Source organism: Enoplosus armatus, chromosome 19 (genome assembly GCF_043641665.1).
Source record: "Enoplosus armatus isolate fEnoArm2 chromosome 19, fEnoArm2.hap1, whole genome shotgun sequence".
In the NCBI taxonomy this organism is placed as follows: domain Eukaryota; kingdom Metazoa; phylum Chordata; class Actinopteri; order Centrarchiformes; family Enoplosidae; genus Enoplosus; species Enoplosus armatus.
The window spans coordinates 5,384,541-5,404,676 of NC_092198.1; the positions used below are offsets into that span (position 1 = coordinate 5,384,541).

Consider the following 20,136-nt stretch of genomic DNA (forward strand, 5'->3'; position numbering starts at 1 on the left):
ACCATATTTTTGTTGGCTTTTCCCAGTGCCAAAAGACAGCTCATTTCTATTTCAATAGTCAAATGTCAAATGATCCAAATGATCCATCACCCTGAGAGTGTTTATGCCTCAGCAGACTCAGCTGTTTGCGCTGCAGCAGCCAGATATCAATCCTTTTCTTATGTTTTTGTCTCTCTTTCAGCCCTCCCCGGATTTCCACTAGGATCTTCTCTTCCCTGTTGGAGACCTTCTCCACCCCCCACATCCAGCAGCCATGGCAGATGACGCGGACATGCGCAATGAGCTGTCAGACATGCAGCAACGCGCCGACCAGCTGGCCGATGAGGTGAGAAAAACGCGCTCGCTGCATCGCAGTGGTTTTGGCTTTGACAGACATGATGGCACGCACGCATTCATGCACACTTACTCACAGAGACTGGACTTGAGCACATTCGTATGCATGCGAATGAGAAGCGCATATACATTAGAGAGATTTTGATTCTGAGAGACTTTTCATCAATTTCCCATCATGTTTTATACCATAACCTCAAAATAGTTACTAATGTAGCTCAGTCCTTGAATGTATAATAATAGAAATTATACCGTACCATGTTATTGTCTGCCTTGGGCTGTGGCTGTTTGCATGTGTGTGTGCGTGCAGGTGATAGGAGAGTATACCAGCATCTGACTTTACATAATCCTACATGATAACATCTTGAGAGTGTGTTTATGTGTGTGAGTGCACATGATGCAAATGTGTGCACTCATGAGTGTGAATTTACAAAACTGATTGTGCGTGTGTTCATGTGTAGGAATTCATCTATGTGCTTGATCTTGTGAGTGTGTGTGTGTGTGTGTGTGTGTGTGTTTCAACAGCAGTCAAAGTGAGAGAGAGAGAGAGAGAGAGTCTCAGTCATGGCCCAGAGCAGATTAGCCCACACCCCTCCAGCTTCACATATGACTCACACTGCCACAGCTGAGCAGAATATTAAACACACACACACAGACATGTGTGAACATAGGGCATGCACAAAATGGCGGCGTCAGAATAACAGTTTTTGCCGCTGTTGCACTGACTTACATGAGCTCTCAGATCCACAGAGAGGACAGCAGCTCATAGAAGGACCATACTAGATCAGAGAACGTGAGCACAAGTGCTAAAACATCCGTGCAACAGTATCTTGGTTGCTTGACTACAGATGACAAGAGAAGGATGAAAATAAGGAAAATGGGTAAAAAGGAAAGATGAAAGAATGAGGAAAAGGAGAAAGAAGAGAAAGAAGACTGGCTACATCAAAAATGGCCGCTCATTTCAAGGCTGTGCCCCGTTCGATTTTCTTACCCAACCCCCCTTCCCCAGCCCCAACCGCTCAGGGGGGGATCAGCCGTGCTCACAGCGAGCACAGCAAGGCGAAGCTGTGTCATTGTAAGAAGAACGAGATATCACAGAGCGCCATCCCTGCCTAGTGGCTCTAGCCAGCAAGCTGTGCTCTGCAGCCACACGCCTCTTAGACAGGGAATTGGAAAAGTGCAGCTCCATATCTATCACCACACAGGCTAATAATAGACATCCAACAGTCTGGGAGAAAGGGATAGAGAGGGGGGGATCAAAGCATGCTTTCACTACAAGAGTGTAGTTATTTTTATTGGCAGAGCTGATGTTACTATATCTCAAACGTGCTTCAAAGCAATTTAGTTTGGATCTCAAATCCAAAACATTGTACATTCAATTGATTGACAGCATGAAAACAAACTTCTCAGTAATCTGTTACGGCTGCATTCAAGATTGGTCATCATAAGCTCGGGCATATTCAGTAACATGTGCCAAAGTGCAGACAGTCTGTCTCTGTGAGTTCATGTTGAGCTCATGTCGATAAACGTCAGATATTGATCCTTTTTTATGTCCCGCTGATTGTTCAAATTGACTCCGCTTTGTTGTGACACATGCTCGCTTATGCTCAGTTCAATGAACGTACTGTACTGTAGACACATGGTCGTGTGAACGCCAGGAAAACTCGATTTATTTGCTCACCATATTAGAATTTGATGTCAGTGTCAATACTTTTTCCCTTTCATGATGGCCGTAGCCGTTTGAAACTAACTGTGTGTTTTGTTTCCCCACAGTCACTGGAGAGCACTCGTCGTATGCTGCAGCTGGTGGAAGAGGTAAGAAAAAACCCACAACGCTTTGAGTTATAGCTCCTCGTTGGTGTAAACGTTTAATTTACAGTTTACGATTGGATTAATAAAATCTGACACAAAATCTGACACAACAAGAATAGGGAATTTATGCTTTGGGCAAAGCTCTTCTGACTGCAGGACAGGCTGATATATATTCTATCAGAAAAACTGCAGAAGAAAGAATTTATCCGACTCTTGGGCATAATCAAAAAAACTGCAGCAGCCTATTAAATTCATACAGCTTTAGTAGTTTGAATATTACAGCTAGGAGGCTATTTAATTTTGTTCCTGTCTTATAATTCTGTTGCTGTTATTGAAATTTTCATTTCAGCAATTTGGGAAGGGACTCCAACTCAAAGAGCAGGCACACGACATTAGTACAACGTTAAAACACATGTTCATACTTCTGTGCATAGTTGGTATTTTGAGTCCTTAATAGAGAAATAATTACACTTTCACAGATGGGACGCTTTATGTTTTTAGAGATTACAATAAAGTTAGTCATGCTTTAATTGTGAATCTGAGGGAGCCAGCATCACCAATACAGTTTTTACACAATGTCACCATTATTCTCGCTTTCCAACAAAGGACGCCATGCTATTCGCAACAGTTTACAATTGCGAGAGGAGCAGAGCACGACACTGTTGCAACACACATGAAGCACACCAGAGGAATGTTGCCTCACAGGAGCAGGGATGAATGCGTACTGGTACAGCAAGGACAGAACAGAAGGAAACTGAACAAAGTGCTGTGATTTAGTACCTCACATTGTTATGGGGACAATGTCAGAGACTGACTTAGCAAAGAGAAATATGCTTATCTGCTCTCTTGCTGAGGGTTAGATAAGAAACCTGATTCTAGTCTCATGTCTGTGTCTTAAATACGAAGCTGGAGCCAGGAGACCGTTAGCTTAGCATAACACAAAGACTGGAAGCAGAGGGAAACAGCTAGCCTGGCCCTGTCCAAAAGATATAAAATCCAACTAATAGCACCTTTTAAAGCTCAGTAATTGGCGCGTTATATCTCTTCTGTTTAACCCGTACAAAAACCAAAGTGAAAAAAAAAGACAAGTTATGGTTTTACAGGAGTTATGGATCAGACTATTTCTTGGCCGGGCGCAGTCTCTGGCTACTGTTTTCCCCTGCTTCCAGTCTTTAAGCTAAGCTAACTGTCTCCTGGCTCTAGCTTCATATTTAATGGACAGATATGAGAGTGGTATCGATCTTTTAATCTAACTCTTGGCAAGAAAGCAACTAAATGTATTTCCCAGAATGTCAAACTATTGCCTGAACATCTCTCTTGCTATGTACCAAAACGACATCATTGTTATTATTAAAATGTAATCAATTCCATCTTATTGATTTCTGAAACTACTGAATCCAAATTCAAGATTTGGCTCTAGCATACTCTAGCATTTTCCATCCTAAGTGCTTGAATCCATTAGTCTTGTCAGGCGGGACCGAGTGAACCATGAGTCAACCGAGTGATGGCGTGAATAGCACATTATGCGAAATGAACTTACCTCAGAGAGAGGATACACACACACACACACACAGGCTTTGTAGATTTTTATTTGCTCATGTAACATTCATGCCAATAAATAATACTGTGATAAACTGAGAGACAAAGAGAGAGAGAAACAGAAAGCCCGAGAATGAAACGCCAACAAGCAGACAGAGACGGAGGGAATAAAAGGGAGAGAGCAAGTGTGGAGAGCTGGGGGTGGTGGAGTCTGACAAGCTCTCAGTGCAGATCCCAAGGTCATATTGATCATCAGTGGACATATGTCACCACGTAGCTCCACCCTACGACTGCATTGCAGGCGGGGAGATTTCAAAATAGATGTTTATATGCCACTATCAAACGAACAGCAGACAGGACGCTGCCGTGTCCTACTGTGTAGATAACATTTCATGATCATCACTCAGGATTTCTGATACTTCAGAGATGTGTGGTAATATCATCAACTGAGGAGATGATGGGTTGGAAAATTGCAATGGCAGCAACAGCAAAACAGTTTAAAAGAAAAAGGAAGGAAACGTATTTTCTGAATAAAAAGTAGTTGCTCTTTCAAATCAGTGCACACCCTGAGATTACCTTTCTTCTCTCTTCTTCTGACATCGGAAACTCTTCTAAGGAATTGATTACATCCTCCATGGTCACTTGAAGTCGCTTAGATGTAAGAAAATGGAGTGGAAATAGTGTGGAATAAGCCAGTTTTATTCATGTAGCCTAAAATCCCAAATTTGATAGTAGAAGGTTGCCTTTCAGTAAATAGGAATAATGTATGTTGTAGCAGCCCAAACCCCATCTTAAACCTGTAACTATAATCTCTAATACATAATTTGACGTACATGAAAGTCGAGGCACATTTGCAACCCATACGACAAAATGTGTGAATGTATCCACCTGATTTGAATGAGGAAGCCGTATTGAACCATCTCCAGTCCTGTATGGGATCATGGTTGATTATTCCTTGGAGTTTCCCCAGGGACACATTTCGACTACTTTGGGATTTCTCTAGGAAGGAGGCTTGCTAAATTACAGAATAATTTATACACCACAGGTTCCTTATTGCTCCCCTCTCGCCTCTCAAACATCAGTGTGGCTTTCCTCTCAAACTGCTGAGGAGGCAGGTGGTGGTGGTGGGGGGGGGTGTAATGGCGTGTATGTGCATTCAAGTGTGTGTGTGTGTACACTGACACACCATAATCTTATTTATGCCTATCAGGCCGTTGCAGGTGCCACATCTTAGTGCGGCGGTGCTGCATTTCAAAGAAGCAGAGAGGAAGAGGAGTTTAAGCAAGTGTCGCTATCCTCCGCCTCCTCACACTCTTTCCGCCAGCATCAAAACCTGTAGCTAACCCAGCCTATCAATGACTAATGGCTTTACTGTTGCACTCATGCAGGCTTGGCTGTTCAGATGCTTCACAGTCAGGAGTGAAAATGAAAATCTGACGGTCTAACAGCTGCTGACTCTTGGACAGAAGGGCTGTTGGGATCCTGGGTTATTAATTGTGTCATTTGTACAAGGAAATCCAATGGCAGGGTTCTCATTTTAATGAGAACCCTCCTTTGCTGTCAGCTTTATTATTGTTAATCTCCTGGGAACCATTTCCTTGTTTCCTGCTTAAAGCGTAATGGCCAAATGACCTTTCAAATCAATAGCAGCCTACATGCTGACGTTTGGGGAGCAAAATATTCTAATTTGTTCCTTTAGGAGAATTGGAACATCAACAAAATGATCCCAGGGTATCGTGATGTTAAATCAGTCGCTGTTCGGCTTCACAGAATATCATATTATATCATAGGTCCCAACAGTCACATTTTGTAAAATATGAGGGTCTTCACGTTGTAATTCTCTACCTTTACTTTGATTTTAAGATGTGTTCTGTTTTCACTGTGGATATTTAATGGAATAGTTCAACATTTTGGGAAATAATTAGCTGTTTCCTCTTGCTTCCAATTTTTATACTAATCTAAACTAATCTAAAATGATCTAAGCTGCCTCATATTTAGGGCACAAACTTGGGGGTGGTATCGAGCTGCTCATCTAACTCTAAGTGAGTGTATTTCCCAAGATGTCAAACTATTCCGTTAATCATGTCATCATAAGCCTTGTCACAGTTGTTAATTTAAAGGCATGCAGATAAAGCCTTAGCTTTGCTCCCTAGCTGAGAGTTAAACTGTCTCCAGTCAGTGTGTTTTATTGTATTCGAAGAATCTCATATCAAAGAATTCAAACTGGTGTGACAGAGCAGTGAAAAAGTTAATACATTTCCAGCTTTGCACATAAAAATAGTTTCTGGTGAAAAGTGAAAAAGGAAAATGTGACAGGGAAATTGTTTATGGCAGCTCATATTTTTCAGTAGCCACTGATTCCCTAAGCTGTTGTAGCCTGATTACTGACCTCTATTTCATTTCACCCCCCCCACCCCCACCCTTCCTCTCTACCTGGCTGTCTTCGGGGAATAGAGCAAAGATGCCGGCATCAGGACTTTGGTTATGCTGGACGAGCAGGGAGGTAAGTCTGCAAGAGGAGAGATGGCGAGTTTATTCATAACATATAGGTATTAATAACTGAGCTATCCAACAAAGCTGGTATAATGATTCTGTATTTAGTAAAAGTAATAGATGATTATTATTATGATTACATACTAGCAACACCACAAGGGACATTATTATTTATAGATAGAAATGTTGGTGTTACATTTATGGTATCAAAACACTTGTGAATGAATGAATTGTTTCATATGCAGTTGCTTGTTTTCATTTAAATGCATTTCCAAACTAATTCATTTTGTTCCTGTTTTTTTAATTTTAGAGTAATATTTCCTGATTCGGGTTTTGATTTAACGCATGGTTTATTTGATTGCCAGTTTAACTTTGGGGTAATTTTCTTTCTTTCAGCCTCCTTTAACCTTTGTTTCCTTTGGCTAACATTTTTCTTTTTGGTTTTTGCTTAAGTGCTTTTGATTTGCCAGCAGCTTTTCTTTTATTTTCATTCAGCAAAAGGGAATCTTGAAAGTGCCAAAAACATTAACAGAAGAATATTTAATGTCAGCCACTCCAGTGCCAAAACCCTACAGCTCAACATCAAGATAAATTATTCATTCTCCAGAATCCAGTTGGGTTACCATGTTTATCCCTGTGGCAACCAATGGCACGGTGACTTCTGGGCTGTTCTTGGATCTGTTTGTGCTATAATCTTCTCTAGAATTACTGAGGAAAAACTGTTTGAATGTTAAAATGATTAAAATGCAGTCATGTTAGTGACTTTGAATTCAAAGAAGCGGCAGCAGAAATGCCACCTCTATAAATACTCCCCATTATATGGTTCTGGTCAAAGGTCACTTTTTAAATTATTACAATTTGGCCAACCTATCTTCAGCCTTTTCCTGTAAATACTACTGGAAACCTAAATGCCCAAAAGATCTGAGAACAACTAAACAGGTAATGCCACCTGCTAACTGTCCAAAGATGTATAAATACAAGAGGTGGATAAGAAAAACGATCGATTTAGCTGGTAATGACAAAATATTCAATCACGTCTCTATCAACCCATATACTGCTTTGTACAATCCCTGGTTGGATGCAGTTTGTTAATGAGCCAACAACCCACATTAAATAACATGGTGCGCACGTGTGCGACTTCAAACAGTTAAAAGTAGCAGTGTGAAACTATGACACCTTGTGTATTACTTGGCTACACGGGCCCTCGGCTCTCCCATTGGCTGGAAGGCATGTAAACTAATTCACCAATCCTGTAAGAGAGTCTTTCACTCAGGGGGATGAAAGCTCTATCCCTCCTCTGAACATCCATTCACCCCCTCATCCCAAGTGTCCACAGCGCTGTTCTGCGCTCGCAGGATCACCACTCCAAAACCAATTGCAACGGCTGACTGGAGACGCAGGCGGCTGTAAGCCTGGGCTGACCTCTGACCCTGCGTTATTGACTTTGTGCAGGCAGAAGAGCCTGTAGCTCTAGGGCACTTGATTCTTGAGACAGTTATTAAAGGGTGTAGAGGTTAGCTTTCCGTGGAATGATAAACTTTTAGCAACTGACCATTTTTTCTTAATCACTCTTTAATGAGTGCAGCATGCTGAATGCTGTTACCCCACTTCACTCTAATAACACTGACTCGACATGGATCCTTTCTTGGTTGAATATATTTACATAAATGCATGCCAACCAGGGATTTTATAAATCTGAAAAAGTCAATGAACTACTTTTTGAATCCGCTCCATATTTAACTGTGCCTCACCCCTTTCACACTCTGCCTGCACCGTATTTCCTTTAATCACAATCAGGATGGAAAATTCTTTGTGCTGTTGAAGAGTCACCAACCCACCAACCACCACATCAGCATGACAAAGGCCCTGACGCTCATAAACCCGAATCCAATCCCACTTGAAATCCTTTACCTTGAACGTTTGCAAAGCCAGACAAAGCGACACAGGCAGTTTTCAGTTAAATGAGCCAGTTTTATTCCCTCCATTGTGGCAGCAAACTTCAGCAATGTAATTCACCAAAACTGATGTCAGAAAGTAGCCTCTTAAAGAGTCTCTTAATAAAAAAAAAAAAGGTATGTTCATCATGCTCATGTCTTGATCCACGGCCCATCCATGTAGCCATTCAGATTTATATTTCAATACTATTTGAATATTTCCAGTTACTGTTTTGGTTCGAATAGTGGCAGCTAGGGCTTGGTCAGACCAAAGAACATATAATATCACACTCATTTATATTGTTTCAGTATTACCTAACAGGGACACATTACATTTTTTTTTTTAATTCTTAAATTAAATTAGATGTCTGAACAGCGAAAAGAAGCAGCTTTAGCTCACCGTCCTAGCGGAACGATTTCTTCACAAGTGGGGAAAAAAGACCTATCAGTGTTGCATGATGTTGCCACCACTTAAGCAGCTCTCAAGTGAGATTTCTTTGCTTTGGTCTGGTGAAATCTCTTATTCTCTTGTTCCCTGACTTTGACACTTAGCATGTGTCACAAGTAACATTTAAGGGAATAGTTCGACATTTTGGGAAATACATCTATAAAGTTAGATGAGAAGATTGATACCATTCTCAAATCTGTATGCTAAATATGACACTACAGCCAGGAGACAGTTATCTTAGCTTAGCATGAAGACTGAAAGCGGGGGAGAACAGCTAATCTAGCGCTGTCCAAAGGTAATAACATTCGCCTACTAATCCCTCTAAAGCTCACTTAGTAATGCATTATATCTTGTTTGTTTAATATATATATAAAATGAAGCGTAAAAACAACAAGCTGTGTTTTTTTTTTTCATCTTTTTGTTTAATCTTTATTTAATCAGGCAATCTCACTGAGATTAAGACCTGAGAACAAGAAACAAGAACACAATCAGCAAAACAGAAACAACACAATTTAACAAGGAATTAATAAAATCAGTTGCAAGAATCATGAAAAACATCAGATAATAAAGCTTTAAAAGACTCTAGATTGAGGGCAGTTTGTAGTTCATTCAATTTAAAAGGTGCATAGTACCTGAAACCTGTTCTGCCAACATTAGACATTAGAACTAGAACTAGAACTATAGACTGTAGGATTTTATGATCAATGATATCAAATACTTTTGAGAGGTCAATGAAGAGGGCAGCACAAAGTTGTTTTTTATCCAGGGAGGAGACATGTTATCAATGACTACAGTTATTGTGCCGTGACCCCGGCGAAAACCAGACTGCTGTGGCTGTTGTAAGTTTAGTGAGGCATTAAAGCCTCGTAGTTATAAATTGACCAATCATTCCAGGATTATGGACGGTAGTAGATTGGAGACATCACCACTTTTGTGTAGCGGCACTACTAAGGCACTTTTCCACGAAGCTGGAGTCATGCCTGTTAAAAAGGTTTGATTGAAAATATTGGGGACTCGCCCTGCTGGACAGATATGGTAATTGTCTACCTTTGGACAGAGTCAGGCTTGTTGTTTCCCCCTGTTTCCAGTCTTTATGCTAAGCTAAGCTAACCGGCAGCTGGCTCTAGCTTTATATTTAGCAAACAGACATGAGAGTGGTATCAATCTTTTCACCTAACTCTCGACTAGAAAGCGAATTGGCATATTTCCCAAAATGTCAAACTATTCCTCCAACTTTCAACTGAATTCTTCAAGTACACTGAGAAATAGCATTCACTGTCATTTGATTTTTTTGTGCTTTTTATATCATTCTCTGGCCCAAAAGGTCCGTAAGTGCACATAATCGTATTTTATCCCACCCAAGTGATGCACTCAGTAGAAACTCAGTTCAGTCTTAATCTCTCACCCTCACACACGCGCACATACACACCAGAGTACACACACATGACTCAGTTACTGCTCATCATAACTCATATTTCTGTCAATCAGTCAATGAAATTCATTCCACTACTGTCATCCCTTTGTCCTGACCAGAGCAACTCGATCGTGTTGAAGATGGCATGAACCATATCAACCAAGACATGAAGGAAGCCGAGAAAAATTTAAAAGATTTAGGGAAATGCTGTGGGCTTTTCATATGTCCATGTAACAAGTAGGTACTGACAACGTGCCCCAAAGGTTCTTTACATATGTGGTGGCGTCCAGTTTTTCCTCTTTTTAGTTTTCTTTTTTTTGTTTTACTTTCTTTCGTCACAGTGAGTGTCTGAAGTTGTTGTCTTCTCTCCTTTGTCCTCTCTTTATCTCTCTCTTCCTCACCTCTTCCTCCCTCTCTCTCTCTCTCTCTCTCTACTTGTGCTTCGTTCTGTGGGGGATAAATGACTTGTGTTTAATCAGAGCAACTGGAGCGCATCGAGGAGGGAATGGACCAAATCAATAAGGACATGAAGGATGCAGAAAAGAATTTGAACGATCTAGGGAAATTCTGTGGTCTTTGCTCCTGTCCATGTAACAAGTAGGTGCTGCTTGCCTGCCTGCCTGCCTGCCATTCAAAAATAAGAATAAATATTTATGAAATCAAAATACAATCGAGGTAGAAGTGACATCACGGTGGCCATCAGCCAATAGTCCGCTCTGCTCCAACTCCAAATAAACTCTGACTCCGCCCCTTTCACATCCACATGGTGGACACTGGAGGCCATGATGTGCTTTCAAATACTTTCTCTCACACACACACGCACAAACATGCACAGTACACTTAGTCGAACTGAAATTTTAATTTTCATTGACATTGACACAAGATATATATATTTTTTTCCCCCTTTTTCAAGTCTAAATAGCATTGGTTGTGTACCTTTAGTGATTTAAGACATCGGACGCTGTACAATATTCTGCGTTTGACAAGTGAGAATTAGCAAGCAAGGCTAACTAGCTCCCTTTTGGAAAGTGGAAGTAGTAGACGTAGTAATAAGTAGAAGTAGACGTAGTAAGGAGAAGTTAGCCTTGCTTGCTAATGTTAGCACTGATTCCCACTAGATGTTACTTTTTGTTCACCTGCTGAGTCATCCGCAGCTGAAAGGAGGGGGTCTAGCTAACGTTAGGTGGCTCTCTTTTATGGGTCCCAATGCGGCAACTGACCAAACTGTCAAAACTCAACAGCAAGTCTGTAAGGTAATTCTGTAAGCTCGGCACTCCGTACGTTACCCAGTTATTTGAATAACATAGTAACATAAGGAGTGCTCAAATCACAGCTGGGACTAAGCTAACGGCTAACAACGTAGGCGTCCAAGCCGGTTAACTGCCTGTGTGTCTGTTGAAATTGAAGTAATATTACAAACACTTTTAGGGCCTGCCCACGCAGATATTACACCAATCAAATTACCAGTAATGACATTGTCAGTCAGAACCGAAAATTCATTCACCCAGGTGAACACTAATGTACGGGGCGCTTTCACTGCGGAAAAATAAACAAAACTTGAATTTAATGCTATTTACAGTTTTTTACAAGACAACAACAAACAACAAGGATATAAACACTGATTTCTTAGCAAAAATGAATTTTAATTTCAGTTCGACTTTAATGCAAACTCAGACAATATGCAGACTGCATACTGTATATAGTTGCAGGCATATGCAGCAGCCTTGGGTTCTTAGCGCGCCTTCACCCCTAGTTTGGCCTCCAGACATACAGTATCCCAGAATTCATAGCTCCACGACTGGCAAGCATCCCATTGTCCGTCAGTCTGAGCCATCGCTACATGATTGGTGTCTGAGAAGTAGCACAGATACTTCCAAATTACGAAACTATGTCATTAACCATGTAAACACCATAATCCAAACGTACTTATCTCTTTGCTGCTGCATTTGCACAGTCAAACCAGATGTGCAAATAGACTGGGCGATACCCAAATCCTATAACACCAAGCTCAAAAAGTCCAGTCCTCCACATAAGCTCTTCTCCACTCAGCCAAGGCCATGGTTCATCAATAAGTGCCTCTCTGAACACCCTTCTACCAAGTGCCCTTCTCCAAGTGCCCTATTCTCTAAGCTTCCACTTCTCCAAACACCTTTATAATGGGAGTCATCTACATGAAGGTGTAGCCATTGTAGAAGTCCCACTTGTAACATTTGTACTGATTCATCCTGAAGAGGAATCATCTTTTTTTAGCATTATTGCAAAGTGATGCGAAGAGGGGACTTCTATAATGATATCACTGTAGCTGTTGGCCGTCCCAACAGTAAAATCACTTAGATTCAACCAAAAGAGCAGGGCTGTGGCTCCCGAAGCATCTTGGCACTCAGATCATTTCATGTGTTGACTCCAGCTGGAAATTCAGTGATCTTGGTCCCAAAATGCCTTCGGTCAGCCTGGTCCAGGACTGTTTGACACTTCTCCTCATCTGCATGATCTCTACCACCACCACACCGCTCTAACATCCAGTAGATCCTCCCGTCTTTGCAGGCGACGAGACCTTTTTGTTTCCCTCTGAACACCACCCCCTCCTCCCACCACCATTTTTGAACCACCAAGTGCCAATGACATGGAATGACTGGCGAGCATGACCCTTTGAATGCTCATGCATGCATGACAATGCAACTCATAACAGCAATGCTACACATGATGATGCTGATATTAACAATGAAGGTGATGTTGATGGTGATGATGAACAAATCTTTTTATGTTTTATTTACCATGAGCAGTACAAAGCCTGGGGGCTTTTTTTCTAGTAAAGAGGGAATAAACAGCAGATAGTCTTAAGAATTTATGAATTTGTCTTATTTTGAAAATGTCAAAATCTCTGGGGGGAAAAAACATGAGAGAAGAAAATGGATCCATTTCCCAAATCCAAAAGTTGATTTTGTATTTGTACACAGAAAAATTGTTAGCGTCAAAAACTAAGCCAAAATATTCAAGCAATATTGTGAGCACTGAAAAAATAGTTTTATATGCCACTTTCATGAGGATTAAAGCCATAATTTTGTGACCAAATCCAAAAGCGCAAAGAAAATGTTTCTTGTTAAAATGTTTGTCGTTCTTGCATGAGTAAAGAAGAAAGAATGGTTTAAAAAGGGAAGAGGAAAGGAGGATGTTATGTTACAAAATTGTCAAATGCTGGAAGGAAGGCAGTGAACACATCGCAAGAAGACAAACTGACAGTGTGACACATTCAAAGCAAAGGAGAAACGCAGGAGTGATTGGTGTTGTTCCTGGCAGCTGGAAACTGGGTTAAGACACATGCGCAGTGAGATATATTTTCAGGTATGTAGTCATGCTTGTTCTGTAAAATGGGCACATCATGCCTCTGCCCATGTACTGCGTGGTACCCTTGTCTTTACATGGCTCCGCGTGGTGATCCAGCCCACTGCCGCCTTGTCCCTCCCCCCCTACTCCCCGGTTCTACTGCAGTTTCTCTGCAGCGCCGCCTCTCCTGCAGAGCGCTGTGCTAAATTAGCTTTTATCCGGCACTGGCTGCTCAACATTACTGTGAGCTTAGCTCCCTCTCCCGCGGGGAACTCGCTCACATGTAGGTCAGCCATATCAGATAGTGGCATGATAGCCTGCTGGGAAGTTGACTCAAACTGAACGCACACGTAGATGGATGCTAGAAAGACAAAAGGGACATATTTTTGTTGGATTTTCTTTCCAACATTCAGAGAGTGAAGACTTAATTCCATCATACTTGCTGGAATATTTTTATAATCCCGTCATCAAGCTGGCTGTCTGTCAATATTAGCTGACTCCTGGTTTTCTGGTACTTAATGCCTTTGGATTCTGGCTGTCTGCATGCCACAGTTAGTGGATTTCGATTGGTGGATAGCTCAACTTGCAGGTCACTCAGGGAATGAATTAGATAGAATGAGTTCAGTTTTACAACAGGATCCGCAATACTCATGTGATCTAATCAGATCATCTCAGTTCAAACAAGCAAAGCTGATTAGAGAAGTGCATTATCTCCATTCTGAGACTGCGGGGAAGCGAACTACACAGGAGAACAAATGAGAGGAGAGTGATGTGAGAGGAGAGGAGAGGGACAACATGTACAATATTAAGGAACAAAGGAAAGAGAACCGAAAAGATGAGAAGAAGAAGAACGAACAAAAAGAAAGGACTCAGACAAGGGTAGCGTGTGTGTGTTTACCACACTGGTGTGTGTCAGCAGGGACAGGGAGCTAAGCGAAGCCTTGCCTCAGTCCATTTCTATTAATAAAAGCAGTGTAGGAGGCTGAGCCATAGCCATCCCTGATACAGCTAGAATGCAACCACACAGCACTCCAAGGTTATACAGAACTCAGCAACTGATGCCACAATACAAGCAAAGAAATGAGAGGATACTGTTGAATGGATGGAGAAAAAATATGCTATAGATGTGAGATTAACTTCTCAGGAATATCAGTGTGTAACTGCTTGAGAGGTGAAAAGCGTTTGGCTGTCCTGCCATCAAAAGTGCCTTTGAATTCTGGAGAAGCAAATACAATTAAACAGTAGCTAAAGAAAAGTTTAAAAAAAAATGGATCTCTCTCTGTTACCTTCCCGTCTATCCCCGACACTTTGGTGCCAAACCAGATGCTGAACCTGACGGTGTAAAGCTGACCGGCAGAGTGAGGTGACATTTACAAAGCCTTGCAGCCCACGCTGTGATTGCACATGGCGTTAGCACAACTGTATTTGTTGTATACGTTCTACTCTCGAGACAGAAGCAAACGCGGATGAATCCAAGGGATGTGTTGAAATCCTCTCACTCTTCACTCCTCTGCCATCCCAGCTTGTCCAGAACTCTGAACCAGGAAGAGAAGCGGTGACATAAAAAAAGCGAGGGTGGAGGTGTCACAGTGGGTCTGGGAGTAGTTAACCATGGTGTTATTCTCTGTTGACTCCCTCCAGTTTCTTGTTTGGTTTTGTTTCCTTTTGTCGTTTGGCAGTTTGTTCTTCCACGTTAATCGTCGTCCCTCCTAACGATGTGACAGTCCTGTACACTCTGTGTTGTGTGTCTGCCAAAGGCTCGTCTCTTCTCTGTTTTCTGTCACACTGGGACATTTAAGTGTGGGAGTGGGGGTGGGGTTTTATCGTTGCAACAACACAGACGTGCCAGTAGGGTTGTTTAAAGGAAAATAAAAAAGGAAAAGGAAGGGTTATTCTCACACACTGAGTCATCCCACATGTTGAACCTATTAGAATGCATGCCTAGATTATACAAAACAGACAGATGTGACTTGTGCCTGATTCTGAACAGTATGTTATATACCCACAAGATATAACATCACACACATTACGATTGTGTAACAGCAGAATGAGCCTGTACCTACCAAACCCAATCTACCAACCAGTCCATGCCTGCTATGCTTTGCTTGACTTAGTCTAGTCCCCACCATATATTTATGTGCTGGATGCATGAAACCAAATAACACCTTTGTGCCAGCTGATCACGCTACATATTGATATATAAATATATATATATGTGCTGTTGCAGTACCTCAAATCCAAGGCTCTTTTTGTAGATTTGACTAATGGGAAGCCAGCCTGGTTGAGGTAAATGATGAAACGTTCGGTCAAACTGTTGAGTAACTGTCCCTCCTCGTCCTCCCCTTCGCTGTCGGCGGCCAGGATGAAGAGCGGAGCCAGCAAGGCCTGGGGGAACAACCAGGACGGGGTGGTGGCCAGCCAGCCTGCCCGTGTGGTGGACGAGCGCGAACAGATGGCCATCAGTGGAGGCTTCATCCGCAGGTAAGAAGGGGAACTTGAGGGTTTTGTGTAGAAAAAAATGTTACAATGGACTGATAGAGGAGTAGGAGATGGAGATGATTGTTCCATGAAGGGACCCAAACGAAGGATAAAGACAGAAGCAACGTGCTACAGAGAGTGACATTTAAAGTTTGACATTTTGAAAGATGCACTTATTTGCTTTCATTGCTGTGAGTTGGATAAGAAGATCGATACCACTCTCATATGTGTACGATAGATACGAAGCTACAGCCAGGCGACGGTTAGCTTAGCTTAGCATAAGGACTGGAAACAGGGGGAAACATTCCAGCACCTCCAAAGATCACTAATTACTACGTTAAAGGTGTAGAAAAACGACAGTCACTGCTCCCTGCCAAAAAATAGTCCAGCACATAACAATCTGTAAAACCATGCCTTGTGGTTTTTGTACAGATTAAAGAAACAAGAGAACATGTTAATTAGAGAGCTTTACAGGTGCTCGTGGGTTGTTGTTTTTTTAACTTTCAGTTTCCCCTTGCTTCCACTCTTTTAGCTAAACTGAGTGCGACCGATGCAAACAGGTGTACAGTATAATGTCTTCTGTGGCTCTAGAGCGACTTTCTAAAGTCTGAGAAAACAGCGTCATCAGGCTTATCTCAGGGTGGGACCTGGTAATATACATTTTTATCAGAAAGCCTGTGTTACAAATTGGGGTTGAAGAGTTTAAAAGATGTGGGCGTTTACCAGACTTGGTTGTTGCATTGTGGGATTTGTAGACTTTAACATTTTCCTCTCTTGACCCAAACTAGAAGGCAAAAGTTAAGATAGCAAAACTGATGACATTCCCATCAGCCTCAGCTGTACTTTGTGTTTAGTGCTGATTAGCAAATGTTAGCATGCTAGCATGCTAAACCAAGGTGGTGAACAATATACCTACTTAACATAAACTTGTTAGCATTGTCATTGTGAGCATGTTAGCATGCTGACGGTAGCATTTAGCAATGCTGGGCTTATAATACAGCCTGACAGAGCTGCTAGCATGGCTGTAGACTCTTGTTTAAACCTGTCACAACCTGTCAAAGTCCCCCAAGTTTCTGGAAGTGCAATATTACATGGCTAGAATACCCCTTTAAACCAATTTGAAAGTGTAAATGAAGGCGTAAATACTGTTTCCAAAGAACTGTGGGCCTCCAGAGAAAGCTGGATTTAAGTGGAAATTAGAGGCAGAGAGGAGGTCAAGAGATTAATTAATTCTTTACCACTTATTTCCTTGTCTCAGTACGTCAGTATTGTCCTTCAGAATACTTGTCACTGAAGTGAGAAGTGGACAGCGTGACTCGGTCGTAGCAGACTCAGACTAGTGAAGGTTCAGTGAACATTTCCAACAAGTTGCTAAAGCGTCATACCACACGATAATACACCATTTAACTTGTGTAGTAGAGTTTACTCACATTATTATACATCATCTCAAAGTGGGGGTCTTTTTAGAGAAATTAGGCAAACTTTAAGAATATATATATATATATATAAAAATGTGTTGCATGTGTTTCCCATTCCAAATGAAATCTTTATTGATCATTTTAAATAGTAAATTGTGATGTAACACAATATATATAATATAAAATTAGGCATTTTGAGCATTAAGTAACTAAAATATAAAGTGCTGTGCACAGGATCCTCCTAGTGTCCAGGTGCCTGGTCTGAGGTCAGACACTGCTCTTCAGAGACAAGAAAAGGATCAGAGGTGAAATATGGATGAGGGTGCAGGTAGCGCCTTCCTGACCCTGGTCAACGCAGCAATATGTGGAGTGTGTGTGTGGCCTGGTGTTTATGCAGACGTCACACTATTTAAATCTGCCCCGTGTGTGTGTGTGTGTGTGTGTGTGTGTTTAGGGTAACAGACGATGCCCGGGAAAATGAGATGGACGAGAACCTGGAGCAGGTGGGAGGCATCATCGGTAACCTGCGCCACATGGCCCTCGACATGGGCAACGAGATCGACACCCAGAACCGCCAGATCGACAGGATCATGGAGAAGGTATGACACACAACGAGATCTCACAGCATTTGATCTCATTTATTTAACGTTATGTTTATTTATTGTACATTATAATATAATATAGCTTTATTTAAGCCAACCTAGACTTTATATGGGATTTTAAATTAATGTTTTATTTGTAAAGATAAATGTCAAATACCTCGATACTTCCCTTGAATTTTTAACTTGTAATTACTCAGTTCATTTCCACTCAGATTCATATTTTTCTTATGAAAGATGATCTGGCTGAGACGTAATGGCAAAAGCTTCCCATTAACATTTTATTATTTAAGGGGACGTTGACTTTTTCAGCGACACCCTCCTCAGACCTCTTCTGACAGGGTGGAAAGATTTCAAAACTGGCATTCAGGTTACGCAACACTCAAGACTCGAACAAGACATTTGCTTTATTAAGCAGGATGGAACGTCTTCAGCAGCTTTTGTCTGCTCCATCCATACAGTTATATAGAGAGCGGCAGACTTTTGTCAAGTTCAGTATAAAGGAAAATCAACAACATACATGAAATCAAAGCAAGAAAACAAACATCTCTCTCACTTGGAACAAGACAACACTCTTAAGAGAATATGTTTTGGGAGATGTAGAGCACCGGACTGCTCTAATTTCAACTGTTATTATTAATTCACATCTCTATTGATATAGTTAGGTTGGGTTCATTGCCAGGTCTCTTTTGAAAAAGGTGAAATACTAAGGTCATGAGTCCCCCCAAGAAAGTTTGACCAGACACCAAAAAGCAAAGTCTCAAATTCAGCATTTTATTTGGTAATTTAACTGTTCAATTATATTGTCTATAAATGTTATTTCCCAACATGAAGGTCTAAATGCTGTTTCAAAGCCTTCTCAACACTGCCAGGAATAAAATCCTGGGAGAGAAATAATGAATTTATGAATCCTCAATACTTAAAAGAAATTTAAAATAGTGCGTAAAAGTATATCGTGTATATAGTATATACTTCCGTTAGGAATGATGGTGGTTTCTCTGAGCCGGAGCAACCCAAGTACCGAATACTGTACACAAACTGATATCCTTCTCCTCCCCCTCTCTCCCCTTTTCCTCCACCCAGGCTGACTCCAACAAGACCAGGATTGACGAGGCCAACCAGCGCGCCACAAAGATGCTGGGCAGTGGCTAAACGCCCCGAGCCCAGAGCGTGATCGTCCCGGCGCTCCGGCGCCGCGCGTCGACAGGCGCTGACATGCTTTCATCATGGTATTGACCTTCTAGGTTTGCACACATGCACATATCACCTCCCCTCCCCATTGTAAATGTTGTTCTGTGTGTCGTCCGTCGAGCTTTTTCAAGATGATTGTCCTCGTAAAAAGATGATTTCTTATACTCCGTATATCATTCTTTCCAAAGGTTGTATATAGTGCTGACTTGATGGCTCTCTAGCTCACCTGTGAAGTTTTTATTATCTTTATCAAAATATATATATATATCATATATTATTATATATCATATATAATATATATATATAACAGTACACTGCTCTGGATGACAAGTATATACTAGGAATGCTATACAAGCTCTTTGTTTTTATTCTTTTTCCTTTTCAGTATCTCAGTATCGTCTTAGTAAAACTGTGTCATTCCATTTAGGCTACTGTCATGCTCCTTATTTTGGTGTTGTCACGACAAAAAGGGAGAAGAGCGATGGAAAAACATGAGTAAAGGTTTACCGAGCGGCGGTACAGATGTGAATGGGATTGCAAAGAGCACTTACAATCAAAAGGCAGTCGTTGGTCCATTTTTCCTTCATCGCAATCATACTGAGTTACTGTTTAGACAATGTGCAACTAGACTCTCTGTAGCTGTATTAGACATTGCATTCCAAGTGACGTGAATTGTGCGTTCTCTGCATGACAAATGGTAGATTTTAGTCTTCTAAATAAAACCTGTCTGAAAAATATATATAAAAAATGATAACATGGCAGTAGCAAATTGACAAAAACGCATGCTCAGTATTAGGACACAGTTGATCGTTCCATACTCCTGCAAGTTTGCAATAGTGCCACTCTTTTTGTCTCGATATATTTACCGACTGTGACCATCTCGTTGTAAAATAATGCAAAAGGGATCAAAAAAGTGAGATCAAGATGAAAATAAAAAATATGAGGACTTGGGGGTTGTATTGCAAAAAAAAAATGACCTGTTTTCTAAATGATTATGCAGTTCAATGATGAAGATGTTGATTATGTGCTGAAAGATGAGGACTGGTTGTGTACTGTAACATAGGTTTTGGATGCTCTGAAAAAAAATAAAAATAAAATAAACGTTTGCAATGTAAAGCAAAGACGCATATTTCTGAGAGACCTTACTTTTATAAGA

At 41.2% G+C, this 20,136-nt stretch overlaps 1 protein-coding gene across 2 annotated transcripts; it reads left to right on the forward strand.

The window, feature by feature from the left end:
- The first annotated feature begins 253 nt into the window (after nt 1–253).
- snap25a (synaptosome associated protein 25a) lies at nt 254–18,941 on the forward strand. Of its 2 annotated transcripts, none has more exons than XM_070925596.1 (7): nt 254–325; nt 2,104–2,145; nt 6,136–6,184; nt 10,090–10,207; nt 15,656–15,775; nt 17,645–17,789; nt 18,873–18,941. In XM_070925596.1, exons 1-7 carry the CDS (start codon nt 254–256, stop codon nt 18,939–18,941), a joined length of 615 nt encoding a protein of 204 aa, XP_070781697.1. The 2 variants fall into 2 exon arrangements, with proteins under 2 accessions (XP_070781697.1, XP_070781696.1); XM_070925595.1 differs by lacking the exon at nt 10,090–10,207 and adding an exon at nt 10,450–10,567.
- The last annotated feature ends 1,195 nt before the right edge of the window (nt 18,942–20,136 follow it).